General features: G+C 22.2%; 1 protein-coding gene and 2 non-coding genes across 8 annotated transcripts in view; all 3 read left to right on the forward strand.

Annotated features, from left to right (window-relative positions):
* The window catches only part of LOC122719684, a 312,904-nt gene that overhangs the window by 204,315 nt on the left and 80,700 nt on the right, over positions 1–27,889 (forward strand). For 5 of the 6 annotated variants that reach the window (XM_043945705.1, XM_043945707.1, XM_043945709.1 and 2 more), the window contains 4 exons: positions 2,432–2,653; positions 11,857–11,982; positions 22,842–22,853; positions 27,321–27,602. In XM_043945705.1, coding sequence (XP_043801640.1) covers positions 2,452–2,653; positions 11,857–11,982; positions 22,842–22,853; positions 27,321–27,602 — 622 coding nt within the window. In that variant the 5' untranslated portion in view covers positions 2,432–2,451. The remainder of the gene's footprint in view (positions 1–2,431; positions 2,654–11,856; positions 11,983–22,841; positions 22,854–27,320; positions 27,603–27,889) is intronic. The other variant, XM_043945708.1, reaches the window with a different exon arrangement.
* Positions 10,361–10,433, forward strand: Trnaf-gaa. The gene has a single exon. It is a non-coding gene; the product is annotated as a tRNA-Phe (tRNA).
* On the forward strand, positions 10,680–10,752 carry Trnaf-gaa. Its single transcript has one exon. It is a non-coding gene; the product is annotated as a tRNA-Phe (tRNA).

Consider the following 27,889-nt stretch of genomic DNA (forward strand, 5'->3'; position numbering starts at 1 on the left):
TACAGTTCTTCAGAAACAAATCTAATTAATTCTATATCATTTGCCAATCCATAAAGATTAATTTGTCCTTTTAATAAATTAGAAAATTGTTTAAGATAAAAACCTTATTTCTTTTCACAAATTTTATAATTTAAAAGACATGTAATAATATTTTCTAATAATTTTACAAAACTGGCTACAGCTTATTGTTGTCTTATTATTTATAAAGCAAAAGAAATCATTTCAATATATCTAAAATATATTTATCAATACACAACAGTAAATTATTCATTGTTTTTACTTTTCAAATAATAAGAATTTCTTGATGAAGATTTCTGCAAAATATATATTTTAGATTCTCTTATAATTTCTCATTAATAATTCTCAATAATCATTAATTATATTTTTTAAAATTCAAATGCTTTTTCCGATTTTATATTTTATGCGTAAGAAAAAAATTATATACATAGTTCTAGAAATCTCTATGTAACAAAAAATCGATGTGCATGCGTATCTAAGAAGCTATATTATGCTTGTCGACCTGTTGCTACTCCTCCTTCGTTTCCATCACTTCTCCAACTCTCTCTCTCATCTCTTCGACTCACCCTCTGCTAGGAAACTGCGAAATTCTTATTTCGTTTAGCTCATTGAAAGCGCTCTATATTCTGTGTCGACTTCTAGTTATCGCTTTTCTTTTTTTATTTTTTGGAAAAGATACATTGATCCTTACGCATCCGATGTTTCGCACATCAGTAATGTTTTATATGTTTCTTTTGATTTTTGGCTAGTTTTCTGCTTTATCTTTTGTTTCCATAGAAATAAGGAATAATATAAATAAAAAGGTATTGAATTTTTAATTTTTTATTAAATTATTCTTTTTTTTTTATTTAATAATTTTATGCATTTCTTGCAATTAAAATTTTTTTTTCATATTTTTATTGAATTTTGCTTCTATAAATCATTCGAAGTTTTCTAAATGTAAATCATATAAAAGATAAAAATGTATATTTTATTTAAATATTTTTTTAATCAAAAATAATCCTTTTTCTTATAATGAAAAAATATTTACTTTTTTATTTATTTGATTTCTTTCTACAAATTTTCAAAATTGTTTTGTATATCTGCATTAATTAACATTAAGAAATTATTGTTTATGTTATTAAATAACATTAATTAATTTGAATTAAAATTAAATAAAAATATTAATATTAAAATAATATTAAAATATTAAAAAAAAATATTATGAATTTCAAATTATTAACTTTTACTAACTTTTATTAACTTTTTCAAATTTTTTCAATTTCTTTCTTATCAAAATTTCTTCTAAAAAATTTTAAATTTTAAATTTCTAAATTCTAGTAAAGTAATTTTTTGTTGCAACATATTAATTACTTTCCTTCAATTTTATTTTAATTTGTTATATCAAATTACTCTTTTATTCCTATTATTTTTATTATCTTTTTTTCTTTTCAAGAAAAGATATTTTCTCGTGTATTTTTTAAACCGTCTATTCTTCTTCTATTTCTTCTATTTCTATTTTATTCAAACGAACGTGATTGTCAAATTTCTTCTCAAATTCGCTTTTTTCTCAGTACATATCATAATTCATAATACATAGAAATTAATGATAAAACATTGATTCTGATACACTATATTCTTCGATTTATTGATTAGGAAAATGATGAAGGAAAAAAAACTTTGACTTAAATTTGCATTAGAATTTGCATTAGATGAAACAAGACAAAGATAGAATGAGATAATCTTATTTTGTTTATATCAATACCGCATTCTTTTTCTGTCTAACTTAAATTATTCACAATTTAATAAATAAAACTTAACTTATAATAACTTATAATAAACTTAAAAGTTATTTTTATATACTTTTATATTTTTGATTAATTAATTCTTTATCTCTAGAAATAATTCTTTAGAGGATCCATTCGTGCACGAATATATTAAAATCTCTTATATATAATACTTTTTTGTATATTTTCATTATATATTTTTTTTTATATAATTACTTATTTATAATATATAAAATAGTATTCCCAAAAATAGATACAAGATATAGATAAATTTTAAATGATTTTAAAATAGAAAAAAATTTGATAAGACAAATTTAAATCAATGATACAAGATGATTTCGAGATCATCTCTACTATCAAAATATTTTAATAAATTTTCTAATAAACATTTTAATAAATAAAAGCATGCATATAAAAAAATTTATATCAGTTTGATTTAAATTTATCTAATGATTTAAATTTTTTTCTATTTCATATAGTATATCTTATATAGTATAATTTAAGAACTATGCAATAAAAATCATATACAATTTATATGTAGAGAGAATAAGAATTCTAAATAAGATTTTAAGAAGTTATAAAATGTTATGAAATGGAATAGGTTAATAGTATTTTAACATAAAATTTTTTTTTATTTAATTTTTCAGCCTCGGGAGGGGGAGGTTCGATGTTGGTCCCTCCCGTGGCCCAAAGTGGGACTGGGGATCGTCCCGTGGGCGACACGGGTGCCCGGGCCCAACAAACATCAGGCCCTGCAGCAGCAGCAACTCTATGGCCCTTAGCATCCGCACAGTCCAATCAAGTTCCAAACCAACAGTCTCAGGGTATTCCATCTTTGGCTGCTACTCCCGCGCCAGCTCACAATCAAGGTACGTTATTTTTTTATATTAATTAATAAATCATTAGTAGACAATTTTTTTTTCAAAACTGAAGTAATTTAAAAATTTATTTAGCTAATAAAGTAATAATTTGATTAAATTTTATGGATAAATTTATTAATAAAAAAAAAATATTGATATTTGTGATAATAGTAATCAAGTTAAAAATTTGTGATTTTTTTTTGTGAAGTTCAGATTTAAGAATGAATATTTTTATGAGGAAACTATTTTTATACTATTTTATACAAGATTATTTTACTATTTTTATACTATTTTTATACAAAATTCAAAACAAATTAATTTTTTTTCAATTTAATAAAAAAAAATATTTTATTTTCAATTATATATATATATATATATATGCATATAATTGTATATGAATTGTATATCATGTTATATAACGAAATTGTTTTTATGAAAATTATATTGATCTGTCTAAAATTATTAATTTTATTTCTTCCAAGAAATTGCTAAGAAATAGGAAATGAAATAATTTGTACTGAAAGTAATAAATTAATAAAATATGTAATATTCTTATACATGTACACATTTTGATAGCAAAGAACTTTATGAGATATTTCTTCGTAGAAAATTTAATTGATTTTATAGTAACAGCTAATTTAACTTTAAATCTAACTTTTATTATTATATTATATATTATTGTATAATGTGCTACGAATATCAATATTTTAACAAATGGTTCGATGTATTATTTGACAAACAACTCAATTATTGTTTTTCATTTAAAAAAAATATTATTAGATTTTTTCTTATATTTATCTTTAAATATATATTTATAAATATTCATTTTATCTTTGAGAAAAATATTTTCAATAATCAATAATCTAATATTATCTAAAACATTATATAAGAATATTAGATGTTTCTAAAAATTATACATCTTAAACTAAAATTTATAACATATAGATATTGAGTGCAAATATTGTTATTTGTTATTGCATTTTTGTATATTTCTATAATAATAATTTATAATATTACATTTTTATTATATTTTTATATATTTAACAATTATTACAAAATATTATTACAAAATAATACATAGAGATTTTTCTAAATAATTAAAATTTTCAAAATATAAAAATTATCATTACTTTGAAAAATATCTACTTGCTAAATTTGAAGAGCTTGAAATATTAATATAATAAATTTCGAGCATCAGCTTTTCATGAAAATCATGAAAAGCTTATTATATAAAGTGCAAATCATAATGCCAAAGGCAAATAATATTAATATATAATATTAATACATAATGTTCAAATTGACGTATCACAAAATTTTTTAATCTATAAAATTTATTACAGTTTTATATTTGCTTATATTATAACTATATATTATTAGAAATATAATTCATGATTTCATGAATGAATGACTTCATAAAAAAGAAATCAATTTTCCATTAACAACATTTAATTTAATATTTAATTAATTTCCATAATAATAATAATATTATAATATTTAAATAATTTTTGGATTGAAATAACTGAAAAAAATTATTAATGTTTTATTATAAAAATTAATAATAATTTATATTGAATTTCTTTCTATATTATTTGACAAATATTTTGATCTTTAATTATTTTTTTTTTTTAAATACTTAAGAAAGAAAGAATATATATAATAAGAATACATTAACTCTAGATTTATGGACATTGACTATACATCTTTTTTTATTGAAATCCGTCTTTTTGACAATTATATTTGTTGACTGGGTAGTGGAAAACAATAAATAAAATATACGGGTTTAGTTAGAATGAATATATTTGATTATATGTGATTGCGCGTATCTGTTTACAAAACATTTGAAGTACGTGTATCGAAGAGAAACAAATAGCTACTAACTATGAAATAGTAATGTTGCTAGCAACATTCAATAATGAAATCACATATAAAATTTCAGTAAACTTTAAATTCTATAACATTCTCACTAAAAGTGAACTGAAATTTGTTTAGTGTGTATATGTTTATTATGTTTGAGTGCTATAGTTCTATGTGCCTATCATGTCTTCGATACTCTTGATATTCAATTGATTTCTTTGTATTTCAAATATTGTTTTTAGAGGTTTTGTTAATAGATCTACCTGCTGATCTTCCGATGTTATATGTTGCAGAAGAAACTCCTTCTCTTAAATTTGTCTCGTATAAAATGATAGCGTCAATGCGCTTCTTCGATGAAATTCTGGGTTTTTAATAAGTTTGATTGCGCTCACATTATCCACGTAAAGAGTCGTTGTAAGGTTCTTGAATATAGCTAGATCATTAATCAGACTTTTCATCCATATGATCTCTTTCACAGTTTGACTATGTTGCTATGTATTCGGCTTCAGTAATGGATAGAGCTACTGTTCGCTGTCGTATTGACAAGTTCCTCAAGCTATTACGGAATCGCCTAGTTTTAATACAAAACCAGTAGTGGACTTCCTCGTTTCGGTGTCTCCAGCGTAATCTGCATCGCTGAATGCTTTAATATGACTATTCTGTTGAATAATAAATATTTTGTTGTTCCCTTTAGATACTTGAAAATTCTCTTTACTGCATTCCAGTGAATTTTGTTGGGTTTTTCTAAATATTGACTGACTTTGTTTACTGCAAATATCTGGTCTAGTGCCCACTGACAAATATATTAAACTTCCTACCGCTTGTCGATATGGGAACTCGGATTTTTCCTTGTACCCACTTTTATGTGCCTCCACGCACAGTTGATTTTGATCTGCTAGGATTGTTACTGCATTAGCATTTTCCATCCGAAATCGTTGCAAAATTTTCTTGGTTGCAAAAATATGGAACCATCTGCCAGTCGTTCAATCTGTAATCCCAAATGTATTTATTTCATTAGATGTTACTTCAAATTTTTTACGGAGTTCAGCTAATTTTTTTTATAGATGATTGGTTTGTTGTATTAATTAGTCCATCATCGATATGAATCGCTAGAATCAATCGTGGTCTCAATCGTTTCCATTTGTAAATACACAATAGTCTGCACTGGTGGACGTAAAACCATGCTTCTTCAGTATCGCTGTAAAACGATGATTCCAACATCTTGATGCCTGCTTTAAACCATATAAACTATTTGCAAACACGATCAGTTCCATTCTCGTATTCCTTTGCTTGCTGCATATAGATGACCTCGTCGACTTTTCCATGAAAAAAAGCTGTCTTGACGTCAAATTGCTGTAAATACATTTTGTTCGAAGCTATAATAGATAATATAGTTCTTATTGAATCGAATCTAACTACAGGACTAAACGTTTCATAATAGTCTATTCCAGCAATTTGTTTAAAACCTCTAGCAACAAGTCTTGCCTTGAATCGTTGTATGTTTCCATCGCTATTTATTTTCAGTTTATAAATCCATCGATTATCTATGTCTTGATGATCTGATGGCGAATTTACTAATGTCCATGTTTGAGTTTTTCTCAAAGAATCAATTTCGTCATCCATGGCTTCTTTCCATTTGACTGCGTTGCTATATGTGATCGTGTATGTCATCATAGCTTTCCGATTCATAGTGTGATCACAATATTTCCATATGTGAGTCTGTCTGGTCGGCGTATTTTATTTCTGTTTCTCAAACGTCGGTCTTGTTCGTATTAATTTTTAGCTTCTGGATCGTTTGATTCTTCATCTAAATGTACTTGTTCGTTGTTTTCGGACTGAATAACGATTTTTGATTCGACATTTATTGTGTCATCTTTCTGATATTCAAAGATTATGGTATTGACTCTGATTTTTCATTTGAATTAATTTCGTAAAGTTGATCTGTAAATCTTACAATAATCCCTATGTATTTTAACTTGTCCTCTTTCAGGAAGTCAGATCCGAAATCCTTTTGTGTTTTCATCATATCCAACGAAAATGCCTTTTTCGGCTTTGACATCCCATTTTCGTCTCTTCTCTTTAGGAATATGAAAGTATACTTCTTCTCCGAAGGTTCTGAGACTTGAAATGTTCGGTCTCTTCTTGAGCCACAGTTCAATAGGTGTTACTCCTTTCTTCACACTGGTTCCGGTTCTATTTAAAGTATAAACAGTATAATTAACTGCTTCAACACACATTTTGATTGGCAATTTTCCTGTATGTAACGACGTTCTCGCTAAGTCAACTACAGTTCTGTTTTGTCGTTCGACGCAACCGTTCTGTTCGGAGTAAATGATACTGTTTTCTGATGCATAATGCCATATCGATGTGTTAGTTCCTCAATTTCTTTATTGACGAATTATTTCAAGACCATTATCTGATCTGAAGATCTTGATTCCTTTTTCTAAATGCTTATCAGTCTTCTTGAAGAAATCCTCTAGACATTGTGATGTCTCTAATTTATTTTTGATAAAATATAAGCTTCAGTGACTATCATCTTTCAACATTAAGAAATATCGAGCTCTTCCAAGCGAATTTTCTTGCATTGAACCTGAAAGATCTGCGTGGATGAGTTTTCCAATGAATTCAGATTTTGTATCACTTTTTAGGAATGGTAGTCTTTTCCCTAAAATGCAATCTTCGCAACAAAATTTCTGATCCTTAAAAATGATGTTCTCGGATTTTAGAATTTTCTTCACCTGATCCACATTCTGATGAGCCATTCATTTGTGCCAGAAGAAAAGAGAATTGCGTACTGCTACATTTGCCTGATGCTCGTCTGTAATGACTTTAAATTTCATTACGAATAATTTACCTTTTCTTTCTTCACTACAACAATATTTCCATTCTTCATGAATGTGCATATTTTGTTATTGGAGTATTGTCGTAATCCCTTGTCAAGAGCTGCACCCGCTGAAAAAAGATTGAAACTCAGTTCTGATATATGAAAAACATTACTGAGATACTTTCGCATCCATTCTTATCCATTGAAAGCAAGATTGTCCATATCTTCTGATCCAATTGTTTGAATATATTTTCCGTCGCCTATCTTAATATTCTCTATTGTGTCAAATTTTTTATACGACGAGAACCATTCACGATTTGACATATGCTCAATCGCACCTGAATCTATGTGCCATGCATTACTAAATTATATTCTATTTCTAAATTATATTCTGCAGACATGATTCCAATGAGTGCCTCTCCTTTCCTTCCTTTGTGTTTTTCGTTTGTTGCTGCTTTTCGGTTTCTGCATTCCTTGATCCAATGCCCTGGTTTGTGGCAATAATGACATACGCCTGGTTTAACGTTGCCTTTTTTCTTGTATTGATGCTTATTAGCAGTAAAAGCAATGTTCTCTCTTGACATATGCTCTTTCTTCGGTTCCTGTCCTTGTTTCATCAATGGTAAGTCTTGAAATAAGATTTGTAAGAATTCTTTCGTTGGATTGAGTTGATTCCCACGCACTAATAAAGTATTTGAATGACAGAATGTGATGAGTATTTTAGTAATAATGATTTGATTTGGAATTTTCTCACCCAGAGTTTGTAGCCGATGTGCAAGATTCTCGATTTTTACAATATGAGTAGCGACATCATCGCCCGGTTCCTTCTGTACCATAATATAATGTACCATTGCTACAACAGCATGTGTATACTCGTAGTATCAGACTAGTAGTATCATACTATGTAGTATCAGATTTTGTTCGTAAACAGATTCCAGCTTTTTCCACATATCTTTAGCCGATTCACAATTGATAATATGCAAAAGTGGTTTTTCATCCACTGATGTGGCAATTATGCGTTGAGCTATACTGTCGAGTTTTGTTCAGGCAACGCATGCTCGATTTGTCGCATCATCTGCTGGTACAGGAAAAATTGATTCATCTGTAACTATTTCCTATGCACCGCAGGATTTCAAAGTAACGCATACTTGAAATTTCCATGAGGCTCCAATTTTTCCAATGTTTTCAGCTTATTAATACGAATAGTTTCATATTCCATCACGATTAGGGTTATATTTCACGTTTGCTCAAGGCCGGATAATTAATCCACGTGCTTTTTCAATTTAATTGTACTTTACCTAATTTATTGTTTCTTTCATAATCTGGGCCCGTAACCTGTTGACTGGGCAATGGAAAACAATAAATAAAATATACGGGTTTAGCTGAATGAATATATTTGATTATATGTGATTGCGCGTATCTGTTTACAAAATATTTGAAGTACGTGTATCGAAGAGAAACAAATAGCTACCAACTATGAAATAGTAATATTGCTGACAATATTCAATAATGAAATCAATATAAAATTTCATGAACTTTAAATTCTATAACAATATTACAATGCAATTTTTTGTAAATTATTTATTTAAAATCTATAAATTTTTATTTACTCTTGTCTAAACCCGTCAAATTGACGAGTTCTGTAAATCTAGTGTTAAAAGTAAATATTTTTATTTATTTTGTTTAAATAAATAAATAAATAAATAAATAAATGAATGAATAAATTTTTTACATATAAACTCTATCTAGGATGTATATTTTCCGCATATATACTTGTTAGATTTATTCAATGCAAATTAAAGCTATTTTGTTCATCTTTATGGTCACTGCCCAATTCTTTAGCTAATTAAAAAAGAAAATTCTTTCGAATTTTGTTTACTCCAGTGGTCTCTTTGTATAATAATCCAGGCATTGATGGCTGCCAAATCTAAAAACAATTATAAAACATGAAGGGGCCATCTACGGGATCACTGCTTTCATAATATTTTCTTTATTATCAGCATCTTTTATTTCACTTTCGCTTTCAATATCTGAAATAATACGCATTCTTTTTCTTTTACGGTATGTATTATGATAATTTTAAATAATTCATTCCCACTATTGTGAGAATATTCAATTTCGTTTATATTGTCAAATTGTTCCTCGCTTTCGCATAATTCGTTTATATCAGAATCCGATCCAAATTAGTCTTCATTTATACTGGTTATTCTTTTTATTTTTCTTATTATTCTTTTTTATCAATTCCATCTTTTGAAGATTTGTCCATAATAATATAAATGTAAAATAATATATTTTTTTGGATAAATTTTGAAAATATCTTGAAAAATTAAAATCTTCACTTATGAAAATAAAGTTTTGCTAAGCTTCCAAATAGCATTTATTTTTTTTTTTTTACAAAACGTACTGAAATTATCTCTCACATTGTTTTATAAAATAATAAGACAGATTCATTTACAAAAATCATTTTTTTTTCTGCAAAATTCACCGTTAAAGGGATTATTTGTTATTATATCACAATTATAAATAACTTGTTTGATTATGTATTTATTGCTAAACAGTCGTCATTTGCTTGGTGTTATTTTTTCTTATTCATTGTTATTTCATTTTTGTTATTTCGCAATAATTGATCTATATTAACTCAAATTGATGGATTTTCATAAAAATAGGTATATAATATCTAGAAATAATAAAATATAAATGTTTCAGAGAAAACGAATAAAAATATATATTTGAAATATGTAATATATATATTTGAAATATATAAAAACTAATATATAATGTTTAAAGAATAATATTTGCATAATCAGAATTTTTAAGCATAAAATTGAAAACCCGTCAAATTGACGAGTTCTGTAAATCTAGTGTTAAAAGTAAATATTTTTATTTATTTTGTTTAAATAAATAAATAAATAAATAAATAAATGAATGAATAAATAATCTGTTTTCATTTTCATTATCTATATTAAAATATTTTATATTATTTTATAATTTTATAATTAGATCATGAATTCTAATTATATGGTAGTACGTCGCCGTGGGCCGAAATAGCTCAGTTGGGAGAGCGTTAGACTGAAGATCTAAAGGTCCCCGGTTCAATCCCGGGTTTCGGCAAAATATTTTTTTTTATTTTAATATTATTATTAAATATTTCATATTTAATTTCACAAGCAAATACTCGAAAATCAAATTTATAAGATAATATTTTATAAGAATTGAAATAATTTATTTAGGAAAATATATTGCTAATATATTTAAGTATTTTTTTATATTTACTTCTAAGTTTTATTTCCAAAGAAATTTTTTTTCAATCTTATGTATAAACATTGATAAGTTAGATATAATAAATACCTTTCAAAAGCCGAAATAGCTCAGTTGGGAGAGCGTTAGACTGAAGATCTAAATGTCCCCGGTTCAATCCCGGGTTTCGGCAAAAGTAAATTTTTTTTAGAATATTTTGATTTTTTAATATTAACATTTATTATAAAAATATTTTATAAATTTTCCGATTTAATAGTTGCACATATATTAATTTTTTTTCATTAAATTTTAATTTAAGTGAAATTTCTTTTAATCTTCAATGCAATTCATTTTTTATTAAGCCAACTTGTCAAAATTTGTTAATATTACAATGATAATAAAAATTAATATGGTATAATTGATTAAAAATTTCAAATTCTTTTATTAAAAATAAAAAATTTTTATAGGAAGATTTTTATAGGAGATATTAACTTTCTTCGTATGTTGATACGAATTGATATGAATTATATTTCTTCGTGTATATACTGTTATAGTTTATGTTTTATTTAGTTTTAAATTATTTACTTCATTGAGTAATTGAAAATTATATACAAAATTGAAAATCTGATTTTAAAATAATCACTAAAACTAAATATCATATGCAATATCCAAATTATTATGTAGAATTATAAAAAATTTTATTATTTATAATACTGATATTATTTCTTATTATTTTATATTACAATATATAACAATTCATAATTTTATTTATATTTTCATTTATTATATTTATGTTTATTATAAATATGAATGCTAAAATAATTAATTAAGAATGTAGATATGAATTATTTTTTATTCATTCAAATGATATGAGAGATATAATTTATTTTTATTTTATTCATTTCCACGAAATATCAAATTTTTATTAAATCATTCAAATAATGTTAAAAACTTTATAACCTTAATGAATTAATAATCTTCCAATCAATTTTTATTCCACAATTCAAAAAGTATTTAGAATTCAATCAATATTTCTATATTTTATTTATTCCATTTATTCGCTGATAAATTTTCTTATTCTCTCGATTAAAGTTTTTTTGATTAATCAAATAATAATCACCAGAGAGTTAGGAAAAAATTCGATATTTTCATTTTGAAAAGAATATATTATCAGTGATATTTAAATCGTTAAAAATAATTCTCATCGGTCTATTTAATCGAAATGCTCGGTTGCCGTGCCAACGGTCATGAGATCACGGGTGTAAAAAGTAAATTCTCTGTCTAAATGGTGTTACAGGTGTGAGTCGTTACGGGCTGTATTCGTTATTCCCTGGGGGTGGCGGGGGCAGTTACGTCGCAGCCACTCCCGCCACCCCTGGACCACCCACACCTGCACGAGCTTATCACGCGACAACACACAAGGGTAAGTTTACAACGATTTCTATTTATTTTATCCTCCTTGTTTAATCGTTCTCTTTTTCTTTTTCTCTTTGTCACTTTGTCTTCTTGTTGTGAGTCAAATGCCTCGATTGATCTTTTTACGACTTGTTGAGTGTTATTTTTAATATACTAGTTTCGATAGTTATATATCGATTTGACAAAAATTGATTCGAATATTTAAAAAATTATATAATATTTAAAAACATTTATATAATATTATTATATAAATGTATATTATATTTATATAATATATATAAACATTTTTGTTTAAATTTAATTGATAAAAAAGTTATAATAAATATATTATAATAAGTTATAATAAATATATATAAATATATAAATAATAGAAAAAATTCTTATTGATTTTATGATATATAATAATAATAATAATAATAGATTCGTTTTAAACATATTATTATAATTTTAGTATATCACAATTTGTAATAGAATAAAATCATTAATTTTTGTCTTTAAAAAGAATATTATTATTATTATTATTATTATTATTATTATTATTATTATTATTATTATCATCATCATTATCATTATCATTATCATTATCATTATCATTATCATTATCATTATCATTATTATTATTATTATTTATTATTATTTATTATATATTTATTATTATTAATTTTATATTGTAACAGTAATTATTACAAAAAAAAATATATATAATAGAATCATTAATGTTAATTAAAACGAATATTAAAACATAAATTAGATTTTTTTGTTACTTTATTATTATTTTATTCAATTATAATTATACCTATATAATTTATTTAATGGTTTACAAGTTTTATTTTTTTTAACATATTTTTCTTTCTTTCACACTATTTTTCTTTCTTTCTTTATTTTTCTAAATTGAATTATATTGATCACTTTTCAATCATTTACTTTTTCAGATTTATATATAGATCATACTATATAGATTTTACACAAATATTTGTACTTTTTTCTTTTTATATTAAATGCTATTTTGTTAAACAATAAATATTTAATGATTTGATTTTTGTATATTTCAAAAATTTACTATTTTTTTCTCAATATTTGTTAATTTTAATTATTAATATTATAATTTTAGTTATTTTATATTATAATATTTTAATGCAAGATTATAATGCAATTATAATGCAAGAATATTAATATATATATATTAATTTCAAAAAATTTTTAATATGATAAATAATATTAATGTCATTATGCTTTCGTTAAATTATATGCATGTATAGTATCATATTACATTATATTTTAATTAAAATACATTAAAATTAATATATTATATATACAATAAATGGTAAATATTCCATTTTTCAATCAAATATAATTTCAAGTTATAATTTTAAATAAATAATAATTTTCTGTTTTAAAAATTAAAATAAATCAAAATATTACAAGTGAAGGAAAAATGCTATTTAACGATTAAAGAATAATAAAATTGAAAATATAATATTTAGTTATAGTAATAAATAGTAATCTAGTAATAAAGTTTCCAATTGTAACTTATTACGACATTATACACCTATTTTATACAATCATAATATTTATATTTCTATGCTCCATATGTTTTTACATAAATTTGCTTTTTTTTTACGTCTCTTTCCAAAAACTTTTATTATCACGATTCTCGGAATACTTGTACTGTTGTACATTGTACTTTTCGTACAATAAAGTATACCTACGAATACTCGTAGCCACGTAAAGTTGTCGTGAAAATTCGGATATTTACGGATTCCATCGGCTTAGATCGTCGACATTTTGTTCATTGTTCGTGACCAGTCGGATTCGCACCTCTGTTGTGATTGGATGTGTGTTGTCCACGCTCTTGTGTTATGTATATGGTGTTTATGCTCTTGGTCTATACTTCCGGCTGTTGCGCTTTTCGAACCGTTTCGTGACTTGCGTATGTACGTATAAAAACTTACAATGTTATTTTTATTTTTTTAAACTATTTTCACGTTTCTTCTATCACATATTTCTTTTCTTCAATTGTATTATTAAATTGCAATATATGGAAAATATATTTTATTACTATTTATCATAATATTTTATATTTAATCATATATTTTATAAACTATTTATCATAAAAAAATATTATTTATATTTCAGTTTGTACAACAGATAATGTATTTGATTAATATTAATTAAATATGTATTTATTTTCATTAATATAAATAATATTCATTAATATAAGTAATATTAATATAACTAATATTAATTTATTATTAGAATAATAGAATAAATAATTAACATTAATATAATAATAATATTAAATTATCAAAATCGAATCTTTTAACTTTTTATCTAAAGTTGGAATAATTTTAATTAATGACTAACTAATTGCAATAGCTTTAAAAATATTCAATTTAGAAATTATATAAGAAATATTAATATTTAATTCAAATTTAATTTTTAATATCATTAAAGTAATAAAACATAAAATTTATTTTTCATTTCTTTCAAATAGAGTAAAAATATAATTTTTTGATCTTATTTAAATGAATATCGTACTAGTTTAAATAAATATCGTACTAGTTTTAATTCTATTAAAAAATCAACATCTATTCATTATTAATATTTGAACATTGCTTTATCTCTAAATTTATTACTTTCTATATTATAAAATTGTTTAAATATCTTGTTATTTAAAACATATGAAAATATAAAGAAATAATTACATCTAATATATTTAATCTAAAATGTAAAAAAATTTGTATATTAAAAAATTTTATAATTACGAAATTTTATAAAACATATTTTTCTATAAAATAAAATATTTCTTTTCTTTTAATTTTCAAATATTAATAAGATATTATAAAAATATAAAATTCTTTTTTTAAATTTCTTTGTTTAAATTTTATAAATAAATATTCATTCATCAATTTATTTTCATATCAAGCTATACAATATTTAAATAATCTTTTTGCATATAGTATAATAAAAAAGATAAAAACAAGTTCGAATATTAATATAAATATATATTATATCTGCTTGTAATTATCTTTGTGCTAATTTAACGATCAATAAGTTTTAAATATTTCAAAAACAGATACTAATAAATTAATTGCTATATAAATACATAAAATTTCTGGCGTCATCATCTGATTGTTTGCGGATAATATATGTAGACAATAATATATCTACATCTAATAATCTTTACATTAATCGTCTTTAATCTTTGAATCATTCTATGTTGATATAATTTATAAGATATATCTGTTTTTCTATATATAGAAAAAAAACAAAGAATTATTAAACAATTGCAAAGATGTAGATTTTTAATCAGTTTTATTGGTATGGAAATAATTTCTTCAAATAATTAAATCTAGACAATTTCGAATTTAAGAATTTTGTAAGAATGTCTAAAAATAATTTTGAAATCATATTATAAAAAGTTGGTCCAAAAATGGTCCAGAAAAATATTAATTAATTAATTAATTAAAAATATTAATTTTTATACAATTCTTGTTTCTATAAGATTACTTGTAACGTTAAGATATTTACAAAAATAGTTTAATATTTTATTTAGATATATGCTTATTTTGTATTTATCTATAGATATTGTCTCTTGTTTTTAATCAAAGATAAAATTTGTCAGACTGTTTTGAGTTTTTGTTTTATTTTCAATTATTTGTATATTATCCGCGGATAATATATGCGAATTGTTTCCATATGTTTACGAATAATCTTCGGATTTATCTTTCATAGAAATTTAGATGAGGCTTTATAATCTTAATTTGATAATCACAGATTATATATATTATTCATTATTTCGTCGTTTGTATAAAAAATCACACAATTTCAATAAAGTTTCTGATCATCTGATCAGTTTCTACGAAACATTATTTTTGTCAGATTTGCAAAAAAAATTATATTGAATTTTGCATATAGATTTCTATCTCTGAGATGCGTTTGTTTCCTCATTATTTCCTATTTTAAACAATTTTTCAAACTTTAAAAAATTTTATTCGTTTCCTCTTGTATTATTCTCATGTAAATGCCGTCATTTATATTACACGTTTTCATCGATTTTTTCGCACGCAGTGATTTCCGTATTATATGAATTTTTTAAACTTTTATTTTATTTTATTTTATTTTATATTTTATTATATACTAATTATTGATAATTTTTGAAAACAATGAAATGAATGAAAATGATTTAAGGAAATTAACCTTATATACATATATAACATATATAATATTATTACCTTATTATATAATATTTAAGATAAAAAATTGAAAATATTTTCTGTTCTGTTTAATTTCAAGTTTTAAAAAAACTTAACGATAGGAGAATCATTAATTTCGTCCATTGTAATTTGTAACTTTGTAATATTTTTAAAAGATTTTTAAAAGATTTTGAAAAGAAAAGACAATGATGTTTTAATTAAATTTTTAATTAACTCTCATCCTAGCATAAAAAATAAATATTTCAATTATGTTTCCTTTTCATGTTTATTCACAAAAAATTATTTCACAAAAAACTTAACTCATGTTTAAAAATTTTATCCTATAACATACTATAACAAATATATTTGTTTAAAATTTTTATTTTTATTTTTTTCTTGACAAACTGGCGAATTTTTTTTATATTTATACTCTATTAATTTATTACTTCTAAATGAACATGTTAATTTTAAAAATTATGTCATAGAGAAATATGTGGATTTCAAGATAAAAAGAATCGGTTGTTTTTAATATCTGCAATTTTCTAAAAAATTTTCTTTGTAATATATAATAAAAAAGATATAAAATAAAAAAGAAAATATTGAATAGTTTCTTAAAAAAGTTATGTTTTTGTTAATAATAATATAATTATTGAAATTTAATATTACTATTATTTATAATTATTTAATTTTTTAATTTGATACTATTATCAAATGATGTTACAGTTTTATTTAATTTTATCAAAAAAAAAAAAAAGAAACAAATAACCTAAATATAGCTGAATATTATTATCAGCCGATTAATATTAATTAAATTAAATGTGACAAAACTATAAGACTTGTTAAAAAATGTTATAATTTATATATATTATCCTGCAAAATAAAATTATAATAATATTACATTTATTATGTGAATTAAATTTCATACTAAATGATTTCATAAATAATGGACCATTTTCAAATAATATAGATTTTTATATTAATAACAAAAATCATGATATTGTAAACATTTGATATATTTGAATCATTGTATACAAAATTTTCTAGCTATTAAAAAAAATATCGAAAATATTTATTCGATAGAATCGTTATATTTATTCGTTTAGAATCTTAATAAGTTATATTTCGGAAAAAATTGGTGTAATTCGATTTCTAATTTTATATCTATTATTATTTTAAAATTGCTATTTTTATTTACAATTCTTGTTTCTTACATTTGATTAGTACAATATGTATAATCTTGAAATTTGATTTCTATTAATTAATCTTTTCATCATTCATCAGAAAAAAATCACAACATTAATTCAAAATCTGTCGTCTAATGATTTTTGTCAATTGAAAAGAAAATTTAAAATAATCAAAAATGATATTGCAATGTCAAATAAAAATAGTTTATTATTATCAGTTATATATAAAAATATATTTAATATAATAGTAAATAAATATTATGCATTTATGTTAAAAAAAATTTTAAATACAATATCCATCATATATGTAATATTAGATTATAGGAGAAAATTAGTGTACTATATATATGATGTGTGATAGCGAAAGAATTAAATATTCAAAAAGTCGATTTGTTTCAATATTTTTATATAATTATTATGATATTTATACAACTTGATATCATAATATCATATGTATTGATTTCGATTTTTAATCATTTGATATATTATGAATTTTCAAATAAATATTTAAATACAGAATAACTTGAAAATTAAGAAAAATCATCAATCTTTTAACCTATTACTCTTTAGTCCCATAATTGTCCAATACTGATGAATTTTTACTTCCCCCATTTATATAACATATTATATTAATTGTTTAAAAAAAAACGTTAATATTTAATGGAGAAAATGAAAAATAGAGTTGATCGATAGACGATTCTCTTTTAATATACAATATCAGGATCGATTAAAAAGTGAGAAAATCAATAACTATTAAGCGAATGCGGGCGTCTCTATCGCAATGCGAAATGAAAAGATCGATCGTTTCCGAGGAAATAAATTTGAGTGGCGGGAAGGCCAGCTGTAGCCTCGATACGTCGATGCTTGTATAGAAGCCTCGGGAGATGCGAGACTCTTGAAACACATGCGTGGTAATAATTTGTCCGACGAGAGATGTGATCTAAATGAAATAATATTCACAGGACATTAATGATTGTCGGACCGCGCATCACCTGCTGCAGCTGCTTACGAATAATACGAATAATGGAAAATTTTGAGAGGAAATTAGGGTAGAAGGTTAATCGAAGGAAACGTAGTTTCAATTGTGCAAATTCGCGAGGTCATTGTCTTCATTTTTTGCTCATTTTGAATTTTGCTACAGGAAGATATTTCTCTTTAACTGTTTCTTTGATTGTGTCCTACTTGATTCGTGTATATGTGATTGGGATACAAATTTTCCTTTATTTTAAAAAATTTTAGAAAATTTAATTTCAAAACAAATAATGTGAATAAATAAATATGAAGTACCTTGTTTTATTTGTTAAAATTTATTTATCTTACGAAATGAAAAATTTATATATAATAATTATAGATATATAAAAATATATAATAGAATCGAGTATATATATATATATATTTAATTATAATTAAAATTACATGTAATTATTATATATATATATATATAATAATTACATGTAATTTTAATTTTTTAATTCATAGATACTTAAATACATAAAAATCCTATAGTTTAAAAATGAATATATTATATATATATATATAATAATTACATGTAATTTTAATTTTTTAATTCATAGATACTTAAATACATAAAAATCCTATAGTTAAAAAATGAATTTTAATATGTTCAAGTTGAATATCGAAATATTTCTGTTTGTTATAATTTATATAATTTTTATATAATTATTATTTTTTTTATATAATAATTTTATATAATTATATTTTATATAATTTTATTATATTTTACACGAAGAAAAATTTTTTAATAAATTTTTTTAAATATTTATCATATTGATTATGAAAATTATATTAATTATAATATAATTAAACAAAACAAATTCGATACATTTGAGTCATTGCAAAATTTTAATTATTACGATTAAATATTAACATAGCGTTTTAATGAAATTTCTTTGTTAGTTGACGCTGATTTATTGATAATTATAAAATATTTTTATGTAATATTGTAATATTGTTATATTAATGATCATGTTAGAATATATAAAATTAATTCCAATAATTAGTGCTTGCATTATCAAATGTTATTATATTAATATTAATTTTCAAAATTATTGCAGTAAAAACATTGCGATTTCTTATTTTTATTTATAATTTATCTTATTAATTTCATTATTACTTTTAATATTATTATTAAATATATTATTATATATAATATTATTTATATTATAATAATATAAATAATAATATAAATTAATTATGTAATATTAATTATTATATAATTATTATGTAAATATATTATAATTATTATAAATTATTATATATTATTATTATTATTATTATATATTTTATACAATTATATAATATTAATTATTATATTTTTATATAATAATATAATTTTATATTATATAATTATTATATTATATTAATATTAATTATATTATATTTATTATTAATTAATTATAAGTAATTATATTATAATTATTATAAATTATTATATATTATTATTATTATTAATTTGTTTCATTATTTGAGAAACAAAATATTATTTATATTGATATATATAAAGTTATATTATAATTCTTAAAAATAAATACTTTCATTTGCACATATAAAATATTTATATAAATTGACATAACAAAAATGAACTAAAAAAATATTTCTAAACATTATTATAAAAAATATTTCTAAAAAAAAAATAAAACATACATGTATAAAGCAAATTATTCAAATATAAGATGTATGTTAAAAAAATAAATTCCAGAAATAATTTTTTTATCATGGATGATAATAGAATTAATTAAATTTTATAAATTTTTATAAATTAGATAAGATGTTTTAAATAAAAGTCTTTTATATTTTACTTTTGCATCTATATTGCTTCTTATTTTTATTTATTATTTTGAAATTTATTTTATTTTGAAGAAATTGTAAAACGTTCTATTTTTGCGATGAGATAATTAGTATGTGAAAAAGTAAAGATATATCTAGATTGTTAAACATAGTAAATATATAAAACTCATTTAATGAATACAAGAAAATAATTTTTTTATTGTATTTCAAGGAAGGTTCTTTCAAGGAAGAAAAAAAAACTGAAAAAAAAATATTAAAAAATAATTAAGCATTCATTTAAATTTTTTATATTTTAACATTTTTTTTATATGATTCAATATTTTAAATTTAGATACCTTATTTTTATACTAACTATATACCATTTGATGTTTGTATTTCATTAATTTTTTTAATTATATTACATTTTATAGAAAATGAAATTAAAATATATTGAATTGAAAAGATAAATTTTGATAAATAAATTTTTTATCAGAACAAAATAACATTTTACAGTAAATATTTAAAGTTCAAATTTTTTATATTATGAATTATAATATCTGTGTATCTATTTTGAAAATTTTTACTATAATATTTAGTACAACATTATAGATTTTATAATTTAATATAATATTTTAAATATTTACAAATATATATATATATATTTGTAAATATTTATATATGTATATATAATATTAAAATATATATATATATAAAATTTATATATATAATATATATAAATATAAATATATATATATATATATATACAATGGAATATCGATTATCCGAATATAAATTATTTAAAATTTAATTATTCAAATAATTGATTATCGAAAAAATTAATATATAAAATAAAAATTAATATATATATAAATATATATAAAATATATATATAAAAATTAATATATAAAATAGCATATCTAACTTTTTTGTATTCTAGAATATATATTTTGGAACTATTATATATTACAAAAAGATAAAAATCTCTCAATTAAAAATAAGTTTATTTAAATAATCATAATTATATGAAAATTCACTTTTTACAAGTTTCAGTAATCAGCTATATGAATTCTTCTTTTGGCAATAAAAAAAAATTATTTTCTCTATTACTATATTTAATATACTTACTGCATTTCAAATTTTTCTGAATTTATTAAAAACTGTCATTTTTAAGTTATAAAATTTCTATCTCATTATTATCTATTTTATTATCAATATTCGAATCTCTGTTAAAAGAAATGAAAAGCAGATTCGAAATCAACTAATTAAAATTATACTAATTATATTATATTAATTGTCATATTGACCTCCAAGTAAAAATCGTAATCTTCTAAGATAATCCCTACCTAGCTTCGAGAATCATTTCATGGAGGGGGCCCTCTCAGCATTTTTTTCACTTCGAAAGGTCTCCCTCAGCGGGACTGGCCTTTCACAGGGGCCCCTCCCAATTCGCACAATGGCGCAATTATGCAATTAAAGGTGGTGAATGAAGGGGCCCGATAGTGGGCAGGCGTAAGGGGACAAAAATGCTCGGCTAAATAGAATTCCATCGCAACGTGCACGTTCTCTATATCCTGACTGGTTCATCATGCGCCACAAGGGAGAAAGATCACGAATTTCGCACTGAAATATCACAAGAAAAAGAGACAGATAAAGATAAACAGAAAAGAGGCTGAAAGTCGCAAGATGACAAGAATGGCAAATTTCGTCTTTCCAATCTCTTTCACTCTTAACGAGCTCATTGTTCGAGATGTAATCCAAAACGCCGTTTGCGAAGATCATGTGTCCGAAAAAAAAAACGATGAGATTTTCGAAGTGGGAGCAAGAGTAAAAGAGAGACGGGACAAATTTATTGGTTGCAGGAAGAACTGCCAAAAGAGAAAAGAGATGAGTTGCTGGTGTACCGGCAGAAATAAGACTCGAAAACATGGCTCGATTCCTTCTTAACGTTCTGGTCCGTTGTCTAAAATCGAATCTCGAACCGTGGGCAAGATTTCAATTATCCTTGCCCGCGATTCAAATCCACGCGAGAGTTCACTTCGCATCGCGTGGCGAGAACGCATGCGCTTTCGCATCATGTTTTTCAAGCAGATCATTTGAAAGCCTATAAGTAAAATCGAATGGGTTCGCGATTTTGTTTTGGAGGGGATAAATGTTATTGGGTTTAGTTTTTGGATTTATGAAGGATAATGATTTCTTCTTCTTGAATTTAGGATTGTTGTACACAATCATGTTTTTTTTGTAGGATTTACTAAATAATATTTACAAATAATATCATCTTAGTGAAAATGTTAGAATTATATTTAGATTTTATTTGAAATAAAAGAAATCTTTATCCTCCTTTATAAAACAAATGTTTCAGAATAAAAAATAAATAATAAAAATAAATAGTAATGAATTATTTTAATTATTATTTTATTATATATATTTATTGCAAGAATAGCATAGTAAAAATAATATTTTTTTTGAAATTAAGATTGAATTATTTTTAAATAATTTTTGATACGAGACAAAATTAAATTATTTCAGTCATTTTATATTATTTTCATATTATTATTTCATATTAATTTAAAATAAAATTATATAAATTTTTTTCTTTTTTTAATTAAATGAAGAACATATAATTAAGTGTTTATAAGTTTAAAACAATATTTTTTATTAATAATTTTTATATCTTTTTTGTTCACGCTGCGAATTTTTAGCAGAACGAACAGGTAAGTGAATAATAGACATTCAGAAGTATCATCAGTGAATTGCTAAGATAAAATATCTATTTGATGATTAATAGAATGAAATAAATTATTTTATAAAATAGAATTTTACATGATATCAGACTTTTTTGTTTTATACAATATTATAAAATTAGTTTAATATATCTTAGTAATTAAAATTCTTTTTTATTTCGTATTTTTTTTTCAAGTCGAATGATTTCTAAATGTTAAAATACATAGAAAATAAATAAATCAATAAAATAAATCAATTTTGAAATTACTTGAGATTTTTAAAAAAAAATAATATGGATTATATGAATTACTGGAAAAAATATTATTATATTATTATATTAATATAATATAATATTAATTATTATATTATATTATATATGTTTTTATCATTAATATTATTATTATTTTATCAAATAAAAATATTATATCAAATAAAAATAATATATAGGAATATTTATATTTTTATAAAAAAATTACTTTTATTTATATTATATAATTAAATTTGTCTGTAATTTATCATTCTACTTGAATTTCAATTCGTAAGCATTGTAATCTAATATTATAAGTTATATGTTTGAAATTTTCATTATTCAGTCCAAAATTATTTTATTCCTCTTAAGAGATTTTGCTACATTTAGTTTTCTTTTAATTTATGTAATTCTAAAAAATATAAGAATATAATGATTATATACATATATATTATACATATATATTATACATATGCATTCTTTTTTAATATCAAAAATATTTCCAATATATATATTTGAATAGATATCACTTTTATATTATAATATTTAAACATATATTAAATAATTACAATTAATAAAAAAATAAAAATTCTGGTTTAATATGTTAAATGTGTTAAATATTCTGTGGAAAAAATTCTATATTTCTATAATTATTTAAAAATTGACGATTTTTGGCAATTGTAATATATCTTATTTATAAAATAAATATTGAACATAATTTTCTTCATATCTAATAAATTTATCCTTAATCTTCTAAACAAAAAAAATGAATTAATTCGTCATTAGAATTGCCATTTTTTATCGTTGGATTTAATAATTTTTTATTTTTCTAGATTTTTTATTTTTTTTTTTGAAGTATTATATAATTTCTGTTAAATATATTTTATTCCATATTTATATTTAAAAATATATATTCATAATAATCTAACTGGAGTTGATTTGTCTAGAGTAACTTTTAATTCCTTAATTATTGAGGAATGATTAAAGAATAAAATAACTAAGAATAGGAGTAATAAAAAAGTTAAATTTCTCAAAAACGCAATCATTCTATAACACTTCATTCACATTATACAAAAATTCCCCATATTATAAATATTTTTTTTCTCAAATCTAATAGCTGAAAGTTGTAAAAATTTTATCCAATCACTATAAAACAATCTTTGATTCTTCTAGAATCCAAACGAATCATTTCAAAGTGTTTTTTTTTTTACTTTCCAAATCAAAAAAATTATTCAATATAGAAATAAAAGAAAAAAAAAAATCGCTCATTTTCCTTTATTCAATTTTCATCCTCTACTTCCTCTATCTATTTCTCTTCAACATTCTGCGCAAGTGTTGCATTTGATTTAAATGAATTTGCATAGATTTTCCATTTATCCGTTTGACCGGTCGTTTATTGCATATTTATCGAAAGCAGCAAAGAACTAATGCGATAAATTTTAATAAGCTTATAGGAATACGCATCACACGTTGACTTTAATATTTATATAAGCATATAGAGACGATAAGTGCGGATGGACTAATCGTTCAGAAAATCAGAAAATGTAACTGTCTAAAGATAAATGAAAAATAACGGAATCTAGGCTGGTTGCAGACACGAAGACGCAAACATTATCGAGAAAAGATCTAAGTGGTTGATTTACGATCAAAACTCAGTTGAAGTCAAAGTCAAATTGTTAGAATTGCATTTCTGGTCGCTTATTATCTTTTTTTTCGTTTCTTTTTTTTTTCTTTTTTTTTATTTGTTCGAGAAAATCATGTCTTTTGCATTACTGGTAAGAATGAAAGAGTCTGACTCGACGGAATTTCATTGATGATTTTAAAAGTTAGCAGCAAATATCTTTCATTGGCTGTCTTTTTGCGTTGATGCGGTGAAATGGAATTAAGCAATATTGATTTAGCGTTATTATTTATGAACTATATGAATTAATTTGAATATGTAATGATTTAGTTTGAGTGATTTAAGATTAACTGGAAAATTCTATTGTTCTTTTTTCTTTTAAATTATTAAATTATTAAAGAATGAAAATTATAATATATAAAATTAATTTATTATATAAAATTAAAATAATCAGAAAATAATAAAAATGCATTTATATAGATGAATATGTATTTGATTTGAATTTATTTAAAAGAAAAATAACATTTTAAAGCAATATAAATTTTAATATTTTAATATTTGGGAATATGCATTTGTTAATAATATTATTTACAATTAAATATTTTTTATTAACGAATTATATTTTTTTTTAAAATTTAATTTTATTCAATTTTATTTAGAAAACTTTAGTTAAAAATTTTGTATAAAAAAATTTTGTAATAAAAAAATAAAATTCTTTTTTTCTAAACTTTTTATATTGGATCGATATTTTACAATTAATTAATTTATAATATATGTATTAGATTTATGAAAAAATTATATTCGTTTTTAATTATAATAAAATAAATAATAAAAATAATTTCAAACAATTTCGTCTTATTAGAATGGTATTTTATTAATAAAATATTATATATTGTATATTGTATATATTTAAACTTAGAAATTAATTTAGATTAAGCAATTATAATCGGATGACGGGTGTGATACCAATTTGTCTTATAATTTTCAAGTAATTTTGTACATAAATATTAAATATTGAAAATTCATAATGTATTAAAGAGTAGAGATTTGAAATCTTTGATATATGTTAATATATGCTGTAATATCAAGCTGTCAATATCATTGTGTTAGTAAATAATATTAAAAATATCGGAATTATTCGAATAAATATTTAATCTTATATTTAATGAAATAAAAAAATAAATAATTGAATCGAGACATATATTATATTTACTAACCTAAAAAACAAGAATATAGAATAAAAATAAAAATATTACATTAGTAAAAAAAAATAATAAAAATAATAGTACATAGTAATAATAGTATTTTAAAATAGTAATTGAAATAAATTGCAAATATATGAATATTAATTCCTTTTTCCTTTTTTCCTTAAAGTTATGAAAATATTTTGATTAAGATTGAATTTGAAAGATTCGAAATGATCAAATAAATATCGTTTTTTTTTCACAATTAGAAAACGATTTATCCTTGTAATGCCATGTTTTTTTATTTAATGTAATAATTGATACTGATAATAATTGAAAAAAATCATTCATTACTACATTGTATAAAACGTTTCTGTTTTCACTTACTATTATTATATAAATTTAAGAAATTTAAGATAATAAATATAAACTATCTTTAAAAAAAATTGCTTCGTACTTTCGAAAATTATAAACATATTATTAAATATAATTTACAAAAATCGATATCAAATTAGAAGATAAATTTTGAAATTTAATCTGAGAACTGTTATCATTTAAATTTCAATAATAAAATTATATTTAAATAAATTATGCTTATGATATGCTTAAATAAGAAAAAAAATTTATGTCTTAATATATTAATATATTGTATAAAAATTTTGTAATATTTACAATTTAGATAAATTTAAATAATATCAAAAAGATATAGTGTATATAGATATATAATGTATAATAAATACGCTATATGAATATATTATTAATTAAATTAATTAATTTACACAAAATCGGAATTTATTATTATCATTTTTAATTATATTTCATATATATCTATTGTTACTTATGACTTATGTTCTTTTTACGTTTTTGTTTATTTTTTAAACTTTATATTTATTTAATTCTTAAAAATGATTAATAATTCTTATATAATAAATATGTTTTTTATTTATTATTATTATTAAGTCAAATATTATTTGATATTAAGAATTAAAATTATAATATTTATAATATTTACTATTAAACTGTATATTTAATTTACAAAGAGTTGTATTTCATTAATTTTATTGCTTCTATCTTATTTCCATTCTATTCTAATTAAAATTCAAATAAAATCACATAAACAGAAACAAAATGTAGATGTTTTTAAATATTTTTAAATTTTCACTTTCACTATAATCTGTTTATTTTTTTAAAAAAAATTCAACATACAAATTTTCTACAAAAATAATTACAGATTTTTTATTATTGCTGAGAAACAATTCGCAATTTGTGCATATTTTACATACAATCTTATCGGGCAAATAATTGACTTGGATCAAACTGGCTATGTGATTCTGAAAGTGCCCCATTCCTATTAGAGAAGGTTTGGAATTGGAATAGCAGATCGATTAATCGCTGGATTCTGTAGTTTCAGAAAGCGTGTTTTCCGCGGCTGTTGGGGTCGGAGTAGGTGGCTACACTTGGGGTGCTCCCACGCCACCTCCTGGATCACCGTACAGTCCTGTCCCTGTAACGCAGCTCGAGCTGCTGGCCAAGAATTTGGCTAGTTTGGCTCCTCCAGGTCAACAGGCGCTCAGTCTTCAAGGTGTTGGTGTGAACGTAGGAAGTTTGCATCACGCCCAACACACCCAACATACGCAGCACACCCAGCATACTCTTAATCTGACCGGTCTTCATCATCTTCATCATGGTGAGTGTTTTGTCCAATTAGGAAATAAGAATATTTTTTTTTTTATTATTGGATGGATTAAAAAAATAGAATAATTTAAAAAAAATTATACAAATGAGATAATATATTATTTTAAAACACTATAGAATTAAAATTAAAATTTGTAATAAAGATTTCGTATTGAAAATTTGGGAATTTAAAATCAAAATTTTTATATATTTTTTTCTTATTTTTATATATTTATTTTATATTATACATATTATTTCATATTATTTGAATAAAATACATTTTTAATATTTTTCTGTTAA

This window comes from Apis laboriosa, unplaced genomic scaffold (assembly GCF_014066325.1).
Source record: "Apis laboriosa isolate Shangri-la unplaced genomic scaffold, ASM1406632v1 scaffold93_cov139, whole genome shotgun sequence".
In the NCBI taxonomy this organism is placed as follows: domain Eukaryota; kingdom Metazoa; phylum Arthropoda; class Insecta; order Hymenoptera; family Apidae; genus Apis; species Apis laboriosa.